Consider the following 18,285-nt stretch of genomic DNA (forward strand, 5'->3'; position numbering starts at 1 on the left):
GATTATAACTTGTCAATGTAGGTTCTTCAATTTTAAGAAATGTACCACAATGGGGGCTCAGTGGGTTAAAGCCTCTGCCTTCAGCTCAGGTCATGATCCCAGGGTCCGGGGATCGAGCCCCGCATCGGGCTCTCTGCTCAGCAGGGAGTCTGATTCCCCTCCCCTCTCCCTCTGCCTGCCTGTGATCTTTGTCTGTCAAATAAGTAAATAAAATCTTAAAAAAAAAAAAAGAAAAAGAAAAAGACATGTACCACAATGATGGGGGAATGTTGTTAATGGGAGACACCATGCATGTGAGGGAGTATAAGGCATACTGGAAATCTCTGTACCTTCCTCTCAATTTTGCCATGAACCTAAAACTGTCTTAAAAAAAATGTCTTGAGGGGCGCCTGGGTGGCTCAGTGGGTTAAGCCTCTGCCTTCGGCTCAGGTCATGATCCCAGGGTCCTGGGATCGAGCCCCGCATCAGGCTCTCTGCTCAGCAGGGAGCCTGCTTCCTCCTCTCTCTCTGCCTGCCTCTCTGCCTACTTGTGATCTCTGTCTGTCAAATAAATAAATAAAATATTAAAAAAAAAAAAATGTCTTGAGGGGTGCCTGGCTGCCTCAGTTGGTAGAACATGAGATTCTTGATCTCAGGGTTATGAATTCAAACCCCATGTTGAACATTATTTTTATAAAAATTTTTTTAAAATGTCTTAAATTTATCCAGATACTTAAGAATTTAAAAACATAAATAAAAATAAAGAAAGAAGGGGCACTTGGGTGGCTCAGCTGGTTAGTGTCTATTCTTGATTTCGGCTCAGATCATAATCTCAGGGTCATGAGATCAAGTCCTTTTGAAGCCTGCTTAAGATTCTTTCACTCTCCATCCGGGCCTCCCTGTCCCCTTGCATACTCTCTCTCTCAAAAAAAAGGAAAAAAAAAAAAAGTTAACTAGGTCAGAGGGACAATAAATATCTGAATATTGCAGATATTTTAAACTTTACAAAGACAAAGAAAGGTGAGGAAGATTATAGAGCAAAGTATCAACTGAGGTTTTTTTTTTAGTTTGTGAGACTATGAATTATTTAAAAACTTGGTTTTTCTTCTAGTTTTTCCAAATTTTCTTTAATAAATACATACTACTTTTTATAATAAGAAAACATTATTTAAAAGGATAAAATCCTATCCTCTGGAGAAAAAATACACCCTTCAAATCCTATGAACAGCTAAAATTCATAGGCCTAGCCAACCCAAGTACTGGCTTTTTTCACTGCAATTCTTTTTTATTTTATTTTATTTGAGAGAGAGAGATATAGTGAGCAAGTGTGCACAAGCAGGGGGAGTAGCACATGGAGGGAGAGGGAGAAGTAGGTTCCCTGCTGAGCAGGGAGCCCAATGTGGGGTTCCATCCCAGGACCCTGGGATCATGACCTGAGCCCAAGGCTTAAGAAGGCAACCAACTGAGCCACTCAGGCATCCCTATCACTGCCAAGTTCTATCTAAGAAACATTCTCTTTGTTTTCTTATTAATTTAAAAACAGGAGTTATATGCACATATTTAAAGCCATACTAAAGATGCTTTGTGGTGAATAACAAGCTCTCCATAAGCACTTATACACTCTGTATAAATAAATGTGATTTTAAGGGGTAAGAAAAAGACATATTTTATGAAGTTAGATATAAATGTGTCAAAGAGTTCTAGAGTTGTGATTTTAAAAATAGGTGTGTACAAGTAAACAGCCTCTTTCTCCACCTATCGAAAGCTGAATGCTATTCTACTGGATCATAATGTTGTTTTGATGCTGTAAAACTGCAATGATATGAGTCTAAGTGACTGCTTCTCTGGAAGCACTTAAGTAATAAGTCATCAAAGAGAGGTAGGCTCTTCAGAAAGTTTTGGTCATGACTGTTTTGGGAAAAAAAAAAAGAAAAAAAAGACAACTGGAGGGGACCCTTAGACATAAAACGGGAAATTAGTAAGCAGCACATAAAGAAGAAAAACAAGATAAAGAGAATCAAGATAAAGAAGAAATGAGGAATCACATTCTAGGTCCCTGTAAGGAAGTGAACTGATGCAGACAAGCTTCTGGGAAAGGTGACATCTTCTATTATGGGCACATAGCCACATTAAGTGTCTTAAACCAGGTGTTAATAATATGTGATATGTAGAAACTGAGCACTTTTAGCAAAGGGTGGAGCCAATGCAAGTTAAGAAATATATTTCAGGAGTTGAAAAGCAAGGGTAAATGTAAGATTTCCAAGATTCCAAAGCCAGAAGCCTTCAGGCTGCTAGACAATAGAGAAGTCAAGAATGTTTATAAGGGCCATAAAGGAAAATACTGCCTTCATTCTAGAAAACAAATCCTTGGATATGAGTAAGAAGCAGGAATTAAGAGAATGGAGGGAGACCGGGCAATGACACCAAACCTAAATCAGACTCATGTTAGCTGAGTAACTTAACTAGCATTTCTCTACAATCTCAGCTTGCAGATTTAATATGAGAAAAAGGAATGAAGACTTTATGCCCTATAAGCAAAAGGCTGGTTAAGATCCCCTGGAGCTATAGCTTTGATAAAGAATCTGTATACTGATAACCATTTTTAAACGTTTTTCTTTTTTTTTAAGATTTTATTTATTTATTTGACAGAGAGAGATCACAAGTAGGCAGAGAGGCCCACAGAAAGAGAGGAGGAAGCAGACTCTGCTGAGCAGAGAGCCCAACGTGGGGCTCAATCCCAGGACCCTGGGATCATGACCTAGCTGACGGCAAAGGCTTTAACTCACTGAGCCACCCAAGTGCCCCAAAATGTTTTCTATCTTTCTACTAATTTTCCTAGACTGGACTCTTCTTGAAATAATTAACTACTGGCAATAAAGATTCTGATCACCCAACCATGACCTAGAGGTGACTCTAGACAACTTCTCACTATGGAGAGTGGATACTGTCTCCCAACACGTTAGAAAAATCTGAAAAAAGTGGTAGAGAAAAAAGTCAAGAAGGAGAGCCAGGAAGGATGTTATAAACCAATTCTTCCTATCTGGGATTTTGTCTACAGCACATAAACAGGAATATAAGCCAAAGATCCTGGTTAATTACAACAGTAAAAAACTATTCTATTAGTTAGTCATTGACCAGTTGAGTAGATTAACAGGGGTAGGGCCCAGGAAGCCATATTCTTAAAAACAGTTTAATATTAAAAAAAAAAAAAAGTCCTTGGGGCGCGTGAGTGGCTCAGTGGATTAAAGCCTCTGCCTTCGACTCGGGTCATGGTCTCAGGGTCCTGGGATCGAGCCCCACATCGGGCTCTCCGCTCAGCGGGGAGCCTGCTCCCTCCTCTCTCTCCCTGCCTGCCTCTCTGACTAGCTGCAATCTCTATCAAATAAATAAATAAAATCTTTAAAAAAAAAAAAGTCCTCAGGTGCCATTACTGATTAGCAAACTGTTACTAAAAACCTTCCTTTAACGAAAATCTTATTAAAGAGAAAACCCTCAAAACATCCAAGTAAGTGGGCATCCCAAGAGTTAACTGGCCTATGGCAGACTAACATTGCACATCTTGAAAGAATCTAATTTTCTGGGTAAACTCCAGGCATTACCACTGATCCAACTAAACATCACTAGAACTCCCAACTACCACTACATTTAGGACCCTGACCAAATTCTGTACCACGTCTACAAGATTCATATTCTAGACAAGATCAGAGGTAAGAAAGTTTATGGCAGAGAGTACACTGAAGAGCACAAATGGCAATTGCTAGCTACTCTACAATTTACTACATTCATCTCTTCTAATTTATTTTTCACCTCTATCTTTCCTCCTCTTCTCCCTGTTCTTCCCTGCCTCGATCAATTACCGCCACAGGCAAAGTCCGGCTGATGACAAAAAGCACTGAAGAGACTAGTTAACCTTTATTCTAAATCTTTATTAGCTTTTGAAACCTTATTTCTATTTAAGGATCCATTTTTCATTTTCATTTCAAATTACATTTAGAACTGAGACTCTTTTTTTAAAGAGTTCATCAAATCATGTTCCTATCAAGAATTTTCAATGGTTTCCCCATTACTTTAGAATAAAAAAATCTCATATTCATTGGCTTGATATTCAAAGCCCTTTGCCGTATTATCCTAATGTACCTTTTTAATTGTTCCTCTGACTATTCTTGAATATGAAAAGAACACTTTACTCTGGCTAGATTCGTTTATTACCTCTCCTTTAAAAATATCACATTCATCGCTAGCTTTATGCTTTCATTCCTTCCTAAAAATACTCTCTTGAGAGTCTCCTCTGAACCAATTCAAATCCTACTTATGTCTAGGGCTCAGCTCAAATCCCACACCTTCTTCATGAGGCTCTCTAATCACACCAGTCCTCAGAGAACTTTTGCTCTGTATTTTTATGGTCTGTGTGTTTACACTATTTATATGGCACTTTAAAACACACCATCTTCTGTTGTTGGCTTTATGTGCAATCACCTTCTCTCCTGAAAACACTTTACAAAGCGCTAACTCCCCATATACTCTACCATGGAGATACGTATATAGCAGAAATTTAATAAATGTTTTCTTGACTTTTATTTGAGAAGAAACACTAATTTAGAAGAGTGTTCCCCTTCCTCCTGGCTTTACAATCAGGGAAAAGAGTGCTAAGAGCAAAATGGATCAATTGAGGCTCTGCTACTTTTGGATTTAGGGAGAAAAGAGATATCTAAAATAACTTATTTTTCTTCTATCACTAAGTATCTTCTAAAAATCTATGTTCAGAAAGGAATTCTAGGGGTGCCTGGGTAGCTCAGTCGGTTAAGCGTCTGCCTTTGGCTCAGGTCATGATCTTGAGTCCCAGGATGGAGCTCCACGCTGGGCTCCCTGCTCTGCAGGGAGTCTGCTTCTCCCTCTCCCTCTGCTCCTCCCTCTGCTCATGCTTGTCATTGCTCTCTCAAATAAATAAATAAAATCTTAAAAAAAAAGGAATTCTCTATTAATCAGAAGAGTTAGTAACTTCAACATGCTCTAAAAATATTAAATATGGAATGATCACCTCCCATATGACCACTAACATTAATGATGATTCAAAATATTTTAAATGTACACATGGGTTTAACATATCTACCTACTGCCCATGTGTCTTATATACGTGTGTTCCTAAAAGTATACCATCTTAGGTAGTTTAGAAGATAAACGCTGCATTTCTGGATTTTTGCTTGAAATATTATACAAAATGAGTGCTTAATTTTTATATGAAAAAACTAATCTTGCCTAAACTGACTCCATACAGTGAGTTAGAGATCCTTGTAATATGCTCACATGATGCTCTGCACTGCTTCTCAGAGCATACAGAACAACAGTAACTATTCTATAATAGTTTGATTAATGTCTATCTCCTCACTAGGCTATACTTTCCTTAGGGCAGAGACTTGTCCTTTCTCTACTATTTTCCTGATGCCTAGCATGTGCCTAGCATACAATAAGCACTAAACAAAAATTTGTTATATGTACTAATGAACTATGGCAGATACCCATTTTGGGGGTGGATTACAGGATGTGCAATATGTCATCTATACAACCGGTGAAGGGATGACAAAGGGTTGTGACTCCTGCTCAATGCAGAGATAGAGGACGTTGAAGAGATACAGATGAGAAGAAACATCATACAGCCTCAGGAAAAACACTCTGAGGGATTAACACAACAGAGAGGTAAAAGCAGACTTCCAAAAGGACATAATTCCCATGACAAACAGATATGAAGTGTCAATGTCACAGAATTTCCCTGGGACTCTTAATGGAGGCTTAGCATGAAAGGAGGCCTAACTACCTCCCCCCACCAACTACGCAGGATTGACAAACAGCGCAGTGGGGAGGGAGATACGTACTGGGCGAATGTCTGCTGAGCTCCAGCTCTGGTCTCTCCAGGCTGCTCTGAAAGTCAGGAGGCAGCAGGGAAGCCACTCCCTCAGGATGGATCATCTCGTCCTCCGACTCAGCTGAAGCTTCTGCAAAGTACAGATTGGGTTGGGGCAGGGAGGGAGTGAAGGGCTAAGCACGTGGGAATATGTAGAGGAATGAAGGAGATCAGGCAAAGTCACGGGACACAGAGTATATACTAAAAAGAGCACTGTACATAGAGAAAAACTCCCTGGGATTAAGATCTACCTCATTTAAAGGGTAGCTTAATTTACTTAGAACTCTTCCTGCTGGCAGGAATCCTTTTTTAACAGAGAGTTAAATTGTTTTCTTCTCTGACAAGAGATAAATAAACAACTCACTTGGCCTAACTACCAAAGCAAGTAAGTACCAGTTTCAGCCTTATTCCTGAAATTGCCTAGTTAAACAGGCCTATCTACTCAGTGACAGGAGTAAGAATGAAAAACTCCTTGTGACAGTCTGGGCTTACCTTCAAGTTCTGCAGCTTCTCGGGCTTCACGTTCCAGACGCTGCCTAAGTAGCTCCTGCTGCTTTTCCAGATACTGCTTTATGAAACTGTTCTGGCTCATTTCCTCACCAATCTGTGTAGAAGACATGGAAAAAAGAAAAGTTGAGGAAAGCAAACCAGGGAAACGGAAGGAAGAAAATTCCTTGGAGTAAAGGCTTCCTCCTTATATATGAGCCCAAGAAAGATAATCAAAATGTTGGAAGGTCCTCTTCTAAGCTAGTCTTGTTGAGGACCAAAATAAAGAATCTCATGATTCACAGAAGATGACAAACTTCTATGACAAACTTCTATTATGTGCAGTTCCTCAACTGCACATAATTTCTTATTCTAAATATTCTGATCCCAACCAGCAATGCCCAAGTAACTTAAAATCAAAAGTCCCATAAAATTATGCCTTTTAATCTAAAAATTTAATCTAAAATATTATCTAAATTTTCCTTCTCGTAGTAACAAGAACTGAAAAAATACTAGTTCATACTAGGTCATTTTTTTGTTGTTCCTTTCCAGGAATCATTTTGTCAAATATCTCCAAAATTCAAATACAGTACTTAGAGTATGAAACCGAAAGATTAAGAAAAGGAATGTCCGTTCAACATTTAGACAGAGTTTTAACTCCATTTTCTTTGGGTGGGAAGAAATGGTAATATTATACTTAAACTCCAGGAGTTTAATCTCTTTTCCCATTTCTTCCTGCAACGCAGACTCCCACAGCACTCTTCCATCCTTCAGTTTTCTCTTTGCAAGCCCTCCTCCCAGAACCTTCTTGCCTAGCAAGTCCTACTAGAACTCCAAAAAAAAAAGAAAAAATCTAAGTAAATATTATTTATGGTTTTAGTTATCTTTCCTAAGCATGGTAAATGCTTATCTTCACCTAAAAGAGAGGAGTCTCCTCTTGGTATTCAATGGACACTGATGAAGTGTGAGTTGCATGTATTAGAGAGCATATGCATTTGCTAGAAAAAATCCTAGATTAATGAAAGCAAAGCTTCAAAGACTAAAATGCAATGAATAAAAGGAATATAATCACAAACTGATTAACTTACATAGTTTCTTAAGCTTATACTTAACTAAACATCTGTAAACCAACTAGACTATCATATAGCTTAATGAAGTGGTAACCAGGGAATAGGAAGGCTCTCTTGTTTTTCCACAGTATCTTGGGACTTCACCTAGTACCAGAGCTGCACAACACTGCACTAACAAAGACCTGATGTTTTCCTTTATGTATGTAACATACTATAATGAGGGGATTTTAAGAGCTGAAAAAAATCTTATGAGATCATAAAGTCTAAAAATCTTATTTTTTAAAACTGTTGAATGACTTCTTCTAGAGAAATCTTATGCTGAAACTCAATATATAAAAACAGATAAAAGTAGATCTAATTTAGTTAAGAGGGGAGTGTGAACCCCTGCTCACTTGGGAAGAAGGTTATCTTCCCCAGGAAGCCCCCAAAAGCAGCTCTACAAAACCAAAGTCAAGTAATTATAAAACCATGGATTTAGTCCAAACTTTTCTCATATTATACATAGGAACTTAGGAATCCAGGGCCTCCAAAGGTTAAGTTTCTTGCCCTAAGTAACAGGGGAATTAATGATATTTAGGAGGAAAAGCATAGTCAGCATTAACACTAGAGATGGTGGATAAATTCCAAAAGATTGAGTTCTTCGAAAATCTATGTCAACATAAGAATTCTTCTTACAAGTATTTTCTTCCACTGCCCTACTGACTGTCTACTTCATTTCTACATTAGAAGACATCAACTATTTTTCCCAAATCAATGGCAAATAAATGACTTCAGATTCTTGTACTATACTTAATCAGGTGGAGCCACATCTTTCTGCACATACCACTGCAAGTACCAGAAATTAACTAATAGCTCTCCTAATTCAGTTCTTGAATTCTTTATTAGAATTCACTTGTCCTGGTATGAGGAAATTTTCAACCCAGGAACTTAGGAAAATACTGGTGTGGATGGAAGCACCAAGTATACATCACTATGTCCTTCTATATGTCTGTGCATCCAAAGAGCCCACCTTATCTAATAAACCTTTTTTCTTACCTGGGAATTTGGCTGGAATGCAGCATGGGGTGTTGAGTGTTTCTGTAAATTTTCTAGCATTAGAGCCTGGTACAGAGAAGGGCAAAAGTCAGAATGTAAGGGAATAAACCCCAGCCCTCCCCAATCTCTTCATTGAATGCAATGACTAACCATACACACTTAACCTGTACTCCTTTTCCAGGGACCTAAAAGCCCTTTACTAATTCTCTTTCATCTTCAGAAGACCCTTAAAAGTAGCCATGGTTACTGCTCCCAAAAGTACAAATGTAAAATGCAGGCACATGGAGAAAATCATTGACTTGGCTATGTAATAAAATCAGTGACAATGACAGAACCTGTACTACACTCCCTATTATCTTCTGCACTTCTGACTAATGCCCCTTCTAAATCTGGCCATTCAGGTAAAATGACTTCAAATACTCAAGTCAGCTTCAAATACAGGAAACCAACATGGGGCTGCTGGTTTTGGTCTGATTGAATTACTTGGTCAGTTACCCAGGACTAGATCTACTTGAATGAACTTGTATTGCTTCCAACAGAGTGGCACCTAGATTTATCAACTATGTAAAAATTTCAAAAAGGAAGATACAGAACAAAACCACCACAGACTCTAAACTATGGCTGACCCAATCCACACACAAAACCGTCAGCTTCTGTAGAGGCAACGGTCTGTCAATTTAACCCTTGAGACAACCCAGCCCTAATCTGCACTACAGGCCATGTATCCTAATTAACCCCAATTAAAACCAAGACATTCTCATCTTCCCTCCGTTTACACCAAATCTATACACACAAATCCACCTACTTCATGACGATCCCACCCTAAACTACTCAAATCGATTCAAAACCCCCAACATATACCAACCTGCCCCACCTCTCTCACCAACATTCACCAAACTTATCCGCCCAAATTGCTTCTGGATGCCCTATAAATTATACACCCCTCTATAACCGAGTCCCTTCAAATTAAGATTTCTCTTCATCTCACCTACTAATCTAATCAGGTAGACATTTTACTCTATCCCAATCCTATTCTTTCGGACACCAACACCGACACCAACCCCATTAACTCCTCCGCCCAACTATACCCCTAACTCCGACCCAGCCCAATTCGCCCCCCTCAGGCCAGCAACGCCGGTGGTAGTAGTGGGATTTAACTCCTTCTGCAGCGCATGCGCCGAAACCACAGACACAAACAAGGAGGGGGTGGGGGAAGGAGGAAGGAGCTTAAGACACTCTGGGAGAGTAGCGCGCACCCTCCCATTTTGGGCTCGCGCCGCTGCCGTTAAGGCGGGAACCGGCGCTATCTCTATTCCAGCGCGAGCCTCACCAACCACCGTGCGCGCGGATCCGGAGACTCGCGCTGGCGGCCTGAGCTCGCTCGCGCGGAGCCCGGACACTGCGCCTGCGCCGCGGCAGAGACTCGTCTCTACCGGGTCCGCTCTCCTCCGACACCCCGGCAACGCCGACTTCTCACCCCTTTGAGCCGCTTGACCAGGGCACTCTTCTGCCCGCTCTTCGCTAGGCCTCGCTGCTCCAGTGCGGCCTTCAGGTCGGTCACCCGCAGCGCCTGAAGAGGCTTCCCGTCCAGAGTCACCTCCTCCAGCTCCGCCATCTTGCGTGAGGTACTCGGGTCCGTCCCGACGGCTTCGGGCATCTTCGGTAATTTCCGCCAACGCCCTTCGAACGTACCGAGCTGACCCCGCCCACTGCCATAGTCAACCCCTCGATTACCACTCAGAACTCCCCGGGTTCCTCCGGAACTGCTCGGGTATTTCCGCCTCTACATCGGCACCAATCAGTTCTTTCCCTCCTCCCAGCCACTTCCCCCTCCCTCCCTCTGCTTTCTGAGCTCGGTTATTTTCGTCTTACCGAGGCTGTCAATCGAATGTACTCGGAAGCCGTCGACTCTGGCATAACCAAAATCGGAGTTACTCGGCCATCTCCGAACCTAAGGCTGAGACGCTGAGGAGCTTGGGTGTTTGGGGCTGGTCCGGGACCGGAAGTGCGTGGGCTACCGGGCTGGCCCTGTTCAGGGTTTTCAGGAAACATGGAAGCAGGGGCAACAGTTGGAATTTAAGCACTTTTGTGACCGTCTTCGGGTGCCCTGTGAGAGGAAAGGGGAGGTAAGCGGGATAGAAGTCTCTGTCTAGGCTGGGTCAGACTCGGTGTTTGCGGGTTACGCTGGTAGGGCACACTGCCCGCTCTGCTACCGATCCCCCTGCCGCCTCCCAATCTCTGAGTCCCCGCCACTCCCATCTAAGACTACGTTGCTCTTTGGGTCCTTGGAATGCCAGGCTCCGTGGCCTCCATAGTGGGCAATGGCAGCACCGTGTCTTTGGGCCCAAACTGTGAACTGATTCATATTCTTTGAACTTGAGTTTGCTATGGAGGCCATGTCGCAAGACCCGACGAAAGTTTTCTTACCCGAGTAAGAATAAAGTTCCTTAGGAGGAATTGCTGTGATAAAGGCGATCTTCTTGGACTGTTTGGGTACTGGACTGATGTTGATTGCTTAGGGGTTCTTTTCTTTGTTACTACAAATACTCCCAACTTTCAGCAGAGGAAACGCAGACAGAATAGATTATTGATAAGTAGTTTAAGGGTTTCATTGTTAGAAATTCAAACTGGAACTCGAAACCTATTCAAGTTAACTGACCTTCTGTTTGCATTACTGATGCAAATCACTGGTAGGGCATCACTGGGTATTTTGCATTAAACCTTGAAAATGTGCAAAGACATAAGTTGTTACACATCTACAGCACTGTAACACTTATTAGACTCCTAAAGCCACCAAACCGACTAGACTTTTTTCAGTCTTGAATAAACATGTGGCTTCTGTTTTTTCTTACTGTGTTATCTTCTTTTGGGTGAGGCACCCTCACTCTGCTCTTAATTTTTCGTGGTGCTTTACTGGAAATAAAGGAAGAAATGGATGTTAGAAAGTTCTGGGCATAATTCAGAGGCTATATGCACTTAACAAAGAAGGCTCTTTTCATCATATGTGATTTTTTTTCTTTTTTTCTTTTCTCACCATTGATAGCTCTGGATGATTAGCATCTATGCCCAGACCATCTGCATGTACTAGATTTTTAAATGTGTACCTTTTTTCATCTTAAGGAAGGTGAGATGCACCAACATTAATCGTTTTTTCTTCACTCACCCTGGAACACAGAAGTAGGCCAGGGAGAATGAGCAAGAAATATGTTGGTTATTTTTAGGTTTCTTATAAGAATAATGGAGAGAAGAAAGGGTCGGGGAGGGTGATGGGTCTGAAAAAGAGGGAGGTTGGCAAGTATGAAATGAAGTTATTCTTGAGTGACTTCTCTGAGGTAATCGGATAATAACCTATATGAATTACCCCTTTGTTTTCCTGTAAGCTGAATTGTTGAAAAGTAATTTTATCTGTAGATGCTGTTTGTGATAAGATTCCTTGTTGGGAAGTTGTATTTTGGTTACTCTAGAGAGTATATAACAGTACTTTTATGTTTCAGGATGCCACTGGAATCATCTTCCTCTTCAATACCATTATCCCTCCCTTCTCCCCTACCCTCAGTACCAGACGGTATTACTAACTCTTCCCCTCCCCCAATGTCTTACATCACTTCCCAGGAGATGAAGTGTATTCTTCACTGGTTTGCCAGTTGGTCAGGTCCACAGCGTGAACGTTTCCTACAGGACCTGGTAGCTAAGGCAGTGCCAGGAAAATTACAGCCACTGCTGGAAGGGCTGGAGCAGCTTAGTGTGTCTGGAGCAAACCGACCACCCTGTATCTTTGAGTGCCAGCTACGACTTTGGGATCAGTGGTTTCGAGGTTGGGCTGAGCAGGAGCGCAATGAATTTGTCAGGCAGCTAGAGGTCAGTGAGCCAGACTTCGTGGCAAAGTTTTACCAGGCAGTGGCTGCTACAGCTGGTAAAGACTGATGGGCATTAAAGTCAAAGAAGATACTCACAGCTGATGGAGCTGCATCTTCACTGCGAGATCTTCAAATGTGTCACTTAAAGGCCTAGGAATGGTATCATGATCCGCTGACTGAACTTGTTGACCAGTACAGGCTTGATTATTTCTTTGGGGGATGAAGGGGCAGAGGGAGAGGGAGAGAGAGAATCTTAAGCAGGCCCCAGGCCCAGCACTGAGCCCAACACGAGGCTCGATCTCACAGCCCTGAGATCATGACCTGAGCCCAAATCAAGAGTTGGACGCTTAACTGACTGAGCCATCCGGGCGCCCCAAGGCTTGCTTATTCAACGTTAACAGCCTATCAGCTGGACTGCTTGCATGAATGTTTTCCATCTAAGTCATTCCAGATCAGCAGTCTGCCTCCTAGCTTGTTCCTTTCTACATGTCACACCCTCAAGAATTCCATGGCTTCATTTGCAAGTATAACCGGAAGGAACCTACACATTGTAACTCAAGTGCATTGCTGGCCCATGGGCCTTCCTATTCCAGAAACAGGGAGAAGGACTATTAAAAAAAGGTCATGTTTTTGTAGATTAACTGGATTCACATGGCTGGTTTCACTGCCCTTATCAGATTCTGGCATAATTATGTTGAGATCCCAACTATTAGCTTTCCTAGTGATAATTTTGTAAGATTATGGAAAAATCAGGAGAGGGAGATAATCCGTTACTCCTTTCTCACACTGATGTTTATTTGAATCTAAATAGCAATGACTTTTCCTAAAGCATATGTGATATTCTTGGAGCTGGTAACAGATTACTGTTCTGTAAGTTTGCTTGTGATACGAAAACAAGTGACACTCTTCATAGGTTGAAGAGTTTATTTTTTGTATCAAAATAAAGAATGAATCTTCAGAACCATGTCTCTCGCTTTTTTTCATTACAAGGCTAGTATAGAGGTGATACCTAAAGAAAGAGGCATTTTAAGAAAAGTAGAACTGAAGTGTAGACTTGCCATCCAGTTGTCTTCCAAGAAATAATCTTCCATATCTATCCTGTTATGCTCTGGGTAACATCACACCTCCCTCATTCCTGTAACTGGGCCCCTTGTGTCTTGGAGCTCTGGTGAATGGTGAGGGCCAGATGGTGCCACCAGAAGAGTAGCTCGTTTCTGATAGGCCACGGTTCCCAGTGCGCCCACCAGGATAAGCAGTGTTAGGCAGAGTCCTGTGGACAGTGCTAGATGGGTCACAGAGGGTTTATGGTCCAAGGTAACCAGCAACCTAGGAACACAGAAGTAACGTTTGGCTTGGAATAATGCCTAGGCTTACAGGTGAAGGACTTCACCTTTATCCTAATACACAGAGCTCATGAAACCCTGCCTCTTCCAATCAGTAAGCTACACAGGAAGTCAGGAATATAGAACCTGAAAGTAGGAAAAAGACCAAGGTCTGAGCCTCCCAGCAACTTAAGTTGTTGGAAGGAGGCCTAACTTGGCAGTGAGGGGAAGTTTAAGGGAAGAGTTAGACTATGGTGTTTGGGTAACTGGACATGGTACCCCATTAGTACGTAAGGGAGGAAGAGGACTAGGATCCCTATGTCCTAGAGATGGAGAAGTCCATGATTGCGGAGGGAAAGGTGTCCCATAGTGACAGGCCTGAGGTGATCACATTAGTTGTCTTCTGAAATAACCGTAAGACTACATATGAGTGAGAGCTTAATGCAATTTCCAACATCTGGACTCCAGAAATTTGAGAGAAAACTACTTGGGATATTCTCTTACTTGATGTGTCCCGTGGTAAAGCTGGCTCCTCCATAACGTACTTCTAGGGGCTTCTGCTGGAGAGTCAGGGTCAGGTCCCTGGGCGGCATACCAACCGAAGGCCCTTGGCAGCCAGGGGACTTGCCCATGTACACAGTGAACACCAGACTGATGGTAATGGAGGGGCTGTGGAAATAGCACCTATAGGGACATTTGGATCTCTTAAGGGAGGAGGAATCCCTGGAAGAGTGTATCTCCTGAAGCAGGTGCAGGCTTAGGAGTGGGACAAAGTCTTCAGAGGAGTGTTGTGAAGTAACCCACTTAAGCCATTCCCGTGGCCCACTGTATAAATCCTCAGCCTGAACTGTCCCTTTACCTGCCAGTGCCGCCTCTGCTCACCAGAGCCTGGAGTACTGCTTCAGTCAGCCCGTCCAGCTCTTCCTTCCCCACCGAGGGGCCTGGGGGCCCAGCTAATTGTAAAGACAGCTGGAATAGCAGGTCTTGAGGTGGAAGACTCACAGGTGGGGAAGTAACAGCACCAGTACCTTTGAAAGTTTGACAAAGCCGACCCCGGGGACAGAAGAGAAGACCGGAGTACCCAGGTATCTGCAAGGAAATACATAGCAGGATGTAGTTAGGACCTCAACTGCTTCTCCCCCCTTCTAAGGAAAAAGTACAATCTAGATCGGGGTCATGGACTCAGTGGGCACTTAGTAAAAAATAAAAGAACATCAGAAGAGGTTGGATAGTACTGCTATATGAGCACTTTTAGACTTCCTTTTGCCAATGCACTATGTGGCTTTTTGCTTATGATACCCACCTGAATAGCCTTTCCGGGAAGGCATGGGACCCAGGCTGTCCCCTCGGCCCGCACCTCATACGCTCCTCTCTCTGTGCATTGGTGTAAGTAGCAGCGGCCCGTGAGCTCTGTTTCCATCGGATATGGGATCTCAGACAGATGCCTGGTCTCATCCTCATGGAGCAGGTGTGAAGTGAGGTTGGCGAGGAAGCAACGACTCTGGGAATGGTAAATTTCCCCGTGGGGGTTCTCTGCCCCGGGTGGGAACCCGTTTTCCTTTTTCCAGCATTCGCTCTGAGGGGCGGGGCAGGAGGCAGAAAAGTGTTTGCCGAAATGCCTTAGAAATTGACTCCACTCTGGGCCAGCTCCTTTCCTTTCTGTTCTATTCTCTAGTCATCTCACCCCATTGGCCAAGGGCTTGTACATGCGGCAGCCTTCCAGCACGGGGTCGGAGGAGCAGCTTCCCTTATCCAGATGCAGATAGTGGCAGCCCAGCCCACTGTGTGGAAGGGAGGGCAGCTGACCACTAGGATCCCGAGAGCCGTATCGCCCCCCAACCACACAGCACACCTACCTGCCAGTGCAGAAGAAGTCTGAGGAGCCAGCCCCACACGTAGTCACCAGGCCAAATTCCAGGCCAGATCCTGCTGGAGAGAGAGGAAGAGAAAGAGCCCTCCAAACAAAAGAAGCCCCAGGTGTCCCTCAGCTTGAGCTGTGCTCATGGCTTCAGTGACACCTCAGCGGCAGAAACCCCCCCCCAACTCTCACTGCTCCCACGGTGCTCTGCCAGTCTCCCCTGTTCTCACCCTGTCCCCATAGCAGCTCCTCTGCCGCGCTGTGATTGACTTGGTACCAGCCGGAGTCTTCGAAGGCGGCAAGAGTGATGGGATCCAGTCGAGTGCGCCGGGCACCATCAAAGGTAGCAGTCATGATAGAACCCTGGAGCAGTCGGGCCTCCCAGTGTGAAGACAGAGGGCCCTAGGGAGGAGGGAGCTGGTTGCTACCTGACCACTCCCTCCTCCTTCCAGCACCACCAGGCATCCTGTTCCCACCTCTTCTTCCAAGGGAACCCCTGGTGAAGCCCCTGGCACTCCCAAGTGTCTGGCCAGGCTGTGGCTAACAGCTGGGGTGGTAAGAAGCAGTTGTCCCCACTCATCTCTCCTTGTCACTTGTTGCCTTGTAGAACAGTTCTCTCTAACTGAGCACAGAAAAGGAAGAAGGCAATATGAGGCGAGGAACGCTTAGGAAGAGGGGAGCAGAACTGGAAGGAAGGCGTTGGTGGGGGGCTAGTGATCCCCTCCTGTTGACATCGTGGGAAAGCTTGCCCTCATTCCTCCCATTTACCGCTGGGTCCTGAGGGACAATCCCGCCACTTCTTGAAGAGCTGTCCTGAGAAACCCAGAGCATGGAGCAATTCATGGAGTGTGACCTGAGGACAAATGACCACAGGATGAGGGGGACCGGGAATGGAGCAGGTTGACCTGCCGCTGGATAGTTCCTCTGCCCAGTCAGCTCTTCCTAGAGTTGAGGCACCTTCTCCTCCATCCTTAATAGATTCTTTCATTCCGTGGGAAGCTGAGTGACCTGCCCCCTCTCCCCAACCTGTTTGCGCCTTCCTACTCATCATGCAGCAGTCACCGTGACAATGTCACTATGGCTGAGGCTGGGGCTGGAGAGATGCTGGGCACAGTAGATGATGGTACCAGCAAGGGGTCTGTCTTCCGAGTCCAGCTGGCAGCAGGCAGCGTAGGCTATGACAGAGGGCTGTGGATGGGCCAGGACAAGGTCAGAGGTGGAAAGCAAGGAAGTGGGGGAACACAGAAGCAATCTTCCTGAAAATGGACACCCAGGGAACTCAGCAGGGATAGCTCCAGGGGATGGCTTTGAAGGGGCTTAGCTCCCACCCAAACTTCATCAACATGACCGAGTCACCTCAAATAATCACAAGTTAATAAGAACTGCCTTTGTGCTCTCTCCCCCTTCCCATGATATTTAAAATTAAGAGAGGCAGAACAAGGAAAAGGATTTGATTTGGGTCTCACCTCTCCACGGCACTTGGAAGTGTGGGCCACCCACACATACAGGAGAAAATCCGTGTCTTGGACCCCAGGCCCATCTGGCTGGACCAGTTGTGGGGGACCGTGCTCGGGCCACAATGCGTAACCACGGAGATGGGCATCTGGGATCTGTCCAGAAGTGAAATGTTGCATCTAGCTTAGCAGATGAGGACAGCAGGAAACTGGGAGTGAGGAGCAGGCAGTCTTTATCAGAATAGGGACTCCTGCCATCCCTCCCACCCCCAGGTCTCTGATTTGATAAACTGCCAGGGGTAGAAGGGGCTCAGGAATTTACATTTGTTAGGAAGCACATTAAGTAATTTTGATGTTAATAGTCTTGGAGAAGTCTAGGCAGGCTAGAGATCTTCAGATTCCCAAATCTGAGAAATTGCTCTCACCTTTGCCCCCAGGCAACTCTCTCCTTTGTACCCTGGGTTCAAGAGGCTGCACCTGCCAAGCATGAGTATCTGTAGGTGAGCTGGAGCCATCTTTGGGTACCCTGAAGAGGTCGTATATACATTCTCGACAACACGAACTCACCTGTGGTAGTTTGGGGCATCTGGGTCCCCCCAGACAGCATGGCAGTACTGTGCAGGGTCTCGACTCAGAAGCAGAGGGCCTTGCACTGGAGGGACTTAAAAAGATGAGTGGTCAGTTTCACCTCAACATCTTAGAGTTCCTTTTCTCTGGTCGTCTTCCTCCCTGGCCCTCTGCTCCTCAGCCCTCCCTTTTGCCTCCCCACTCACCTGTGAACATTCCCTGGAGTTGCTGAGCAGCCTGTTTGGCTGCAGCCAGGGCCAGGGCTCGTGGTCCCCCTCTCATTCCGGCTCCCTCTGGCTCCCAAGCTCCATCTGATACAGGGGCTCTGACAGAGTAGGTTCGAATTCGCAGGGGCTGAGGCTCACGGGAGCCAGACGGGGCGAGGGCGGAAGAGCGGAAGTTGGGTGCAGGTTGGGAGAGATGGGGCCTGAGAAGGGTCACAGACTCCTGCGTCTCATCATGTAGGCATCTGCTCACAGCCGTCCCCACCACCAGCAGCAGCAGGAACATTTTGCAAGTGTTTCTTCTTTACCTGGCTAGGATCCTGTCTTCTGCTCCTCTCTTCCCTGCCTCACTGACTTCCCGCTTCCCCCTCTCTACCATCTCTCTCCATACCCCTCTGCACCTCTCTCACTTAGCTTTTCAAGATCTGAGTGTGTTGTTGACGAAATCCACATCCACAGTTCCCACCAGGAGGTTGGATGTGAACAAGGGCCAAAGGTGCCACCCCCAGGGGGTGCTAAAGGTGGGGAGCCAGG

At 44.6% G+C, this 18,285-nt stretch overlaps 3 protein-coding genes across 7 annotated transcripts in view; 1 reads left to right on the plus strand and 2 right to left on the minus strand.

Annotated features, from left to right (window-relative positions):
- ACIN1 (apoptotic chromatin condensation inducer 1) overlaps positions 1-10,148 on the minus strand; it is a 33,420-nt gene extending 23,272 nt beyond the window's left edge. For 3 of the 5 annotated variants that reach the window (XM_080808221.1, XM_080808220.1, XM_080808218.1), the window contains exons 1-4: positions 9,947-10,115; positions 8,470-8,535; positions 6,371-6,482; positions 5,850-5,969 (exon numbers count right to left, since the gene is read on the minus strand). In XM_080808221.1, the coding sequence (XP_080664347.1) occupies positions 5,850-5,969; positions 6,371-6,482; positions 8,470-8,535; positions 9,947-10,084 (436 nt within the window). In that variant the 5' untranslated portion in view covers positions 10,085-10,115. Of the gene's footprint in view, positions 1-5,849; positions 5,970-6,370; positions 6,483-8,469; positions 8,536-9,946 lie in introns of all 5 variants that reach the window. The other 2 variants (XM_080808219.1, XM_080808222.1) reach the window with 2 other exon arrangements.
- A 324-nt stretch (positions 10,149-10,472) lies between these two features.
- LOC308345765 (uncharacterized protein C14orf119 homolog) lies at positions 10,473-13,289 on the plus strand. The gene is made up of 2 exons (XM_080808225.1): positions 10,473-10,595; positions 11,964-13,289. Exon 2 carries the CDS (start codon positions 11,965-11,967, stop codon positions 12,391-12,393), a length of 429 nt encoding a protein of 142 aa, XP_080664351.1. The 5' UTR covers positions 10,473-10,595; position 11,964; the 3' UTR covers positions 12,394-13,289.
- A 155-nt stretch (positions 13,290-13,444) lies between these two features.
- On the minus strand, positions 13,445-18,037 carry CIROP (ciliated left-right organizer metallopeptidase; the record flags this gene model as incomplete). The annotated part of the gene is made up of 14 exons (XM_080809730.1): positions 13,445-13,652; positions 14,153-14,332; positions 14,508-14,737; positions 14,952-15,224; positions 15,333-15,429; positions 15,505-15,574; positions 15,737-15,908; positions 15,983-16,128; positions 16,275-16,359; positions 16,569-16,694; positions 16,973-17,116; positions 17,386-17,437; positions 17,528-17,621; positions 17,734-18,037. The coding sequence occupies 14 exons, from the start codon at positions 18,035-18,037 to the stop codon at positions 13,445-13,447; spliced, it is 2,181 nt and encodes a 726-aa protein (XP_080665856.1).
- Positions 18,038-18,285: the final 248 nt, after the last annotated feature.

This window comes from Martes martes (genome assembly GCF_963455335.1).
Source record: "Martes martes genome assembly, chromosome: 7".
In the NCBI taxonomy this organism is placed as follows: domain Eukaryota; kingdom Metazoa; phylum Chordata; class Mammalia; order Carnivora; family Mustelidae; genus Martes; species Martes martes.

What these genes read in the sequence shown, in the direction of transcription:
- LOC308345765 (XM_080808225.1), top strand. Translation starts at nt 11,965, where the DNA reads ATGCCACTGGAATCATCTTCCTCTTCAATACCATTATCCCTCCCTTCT.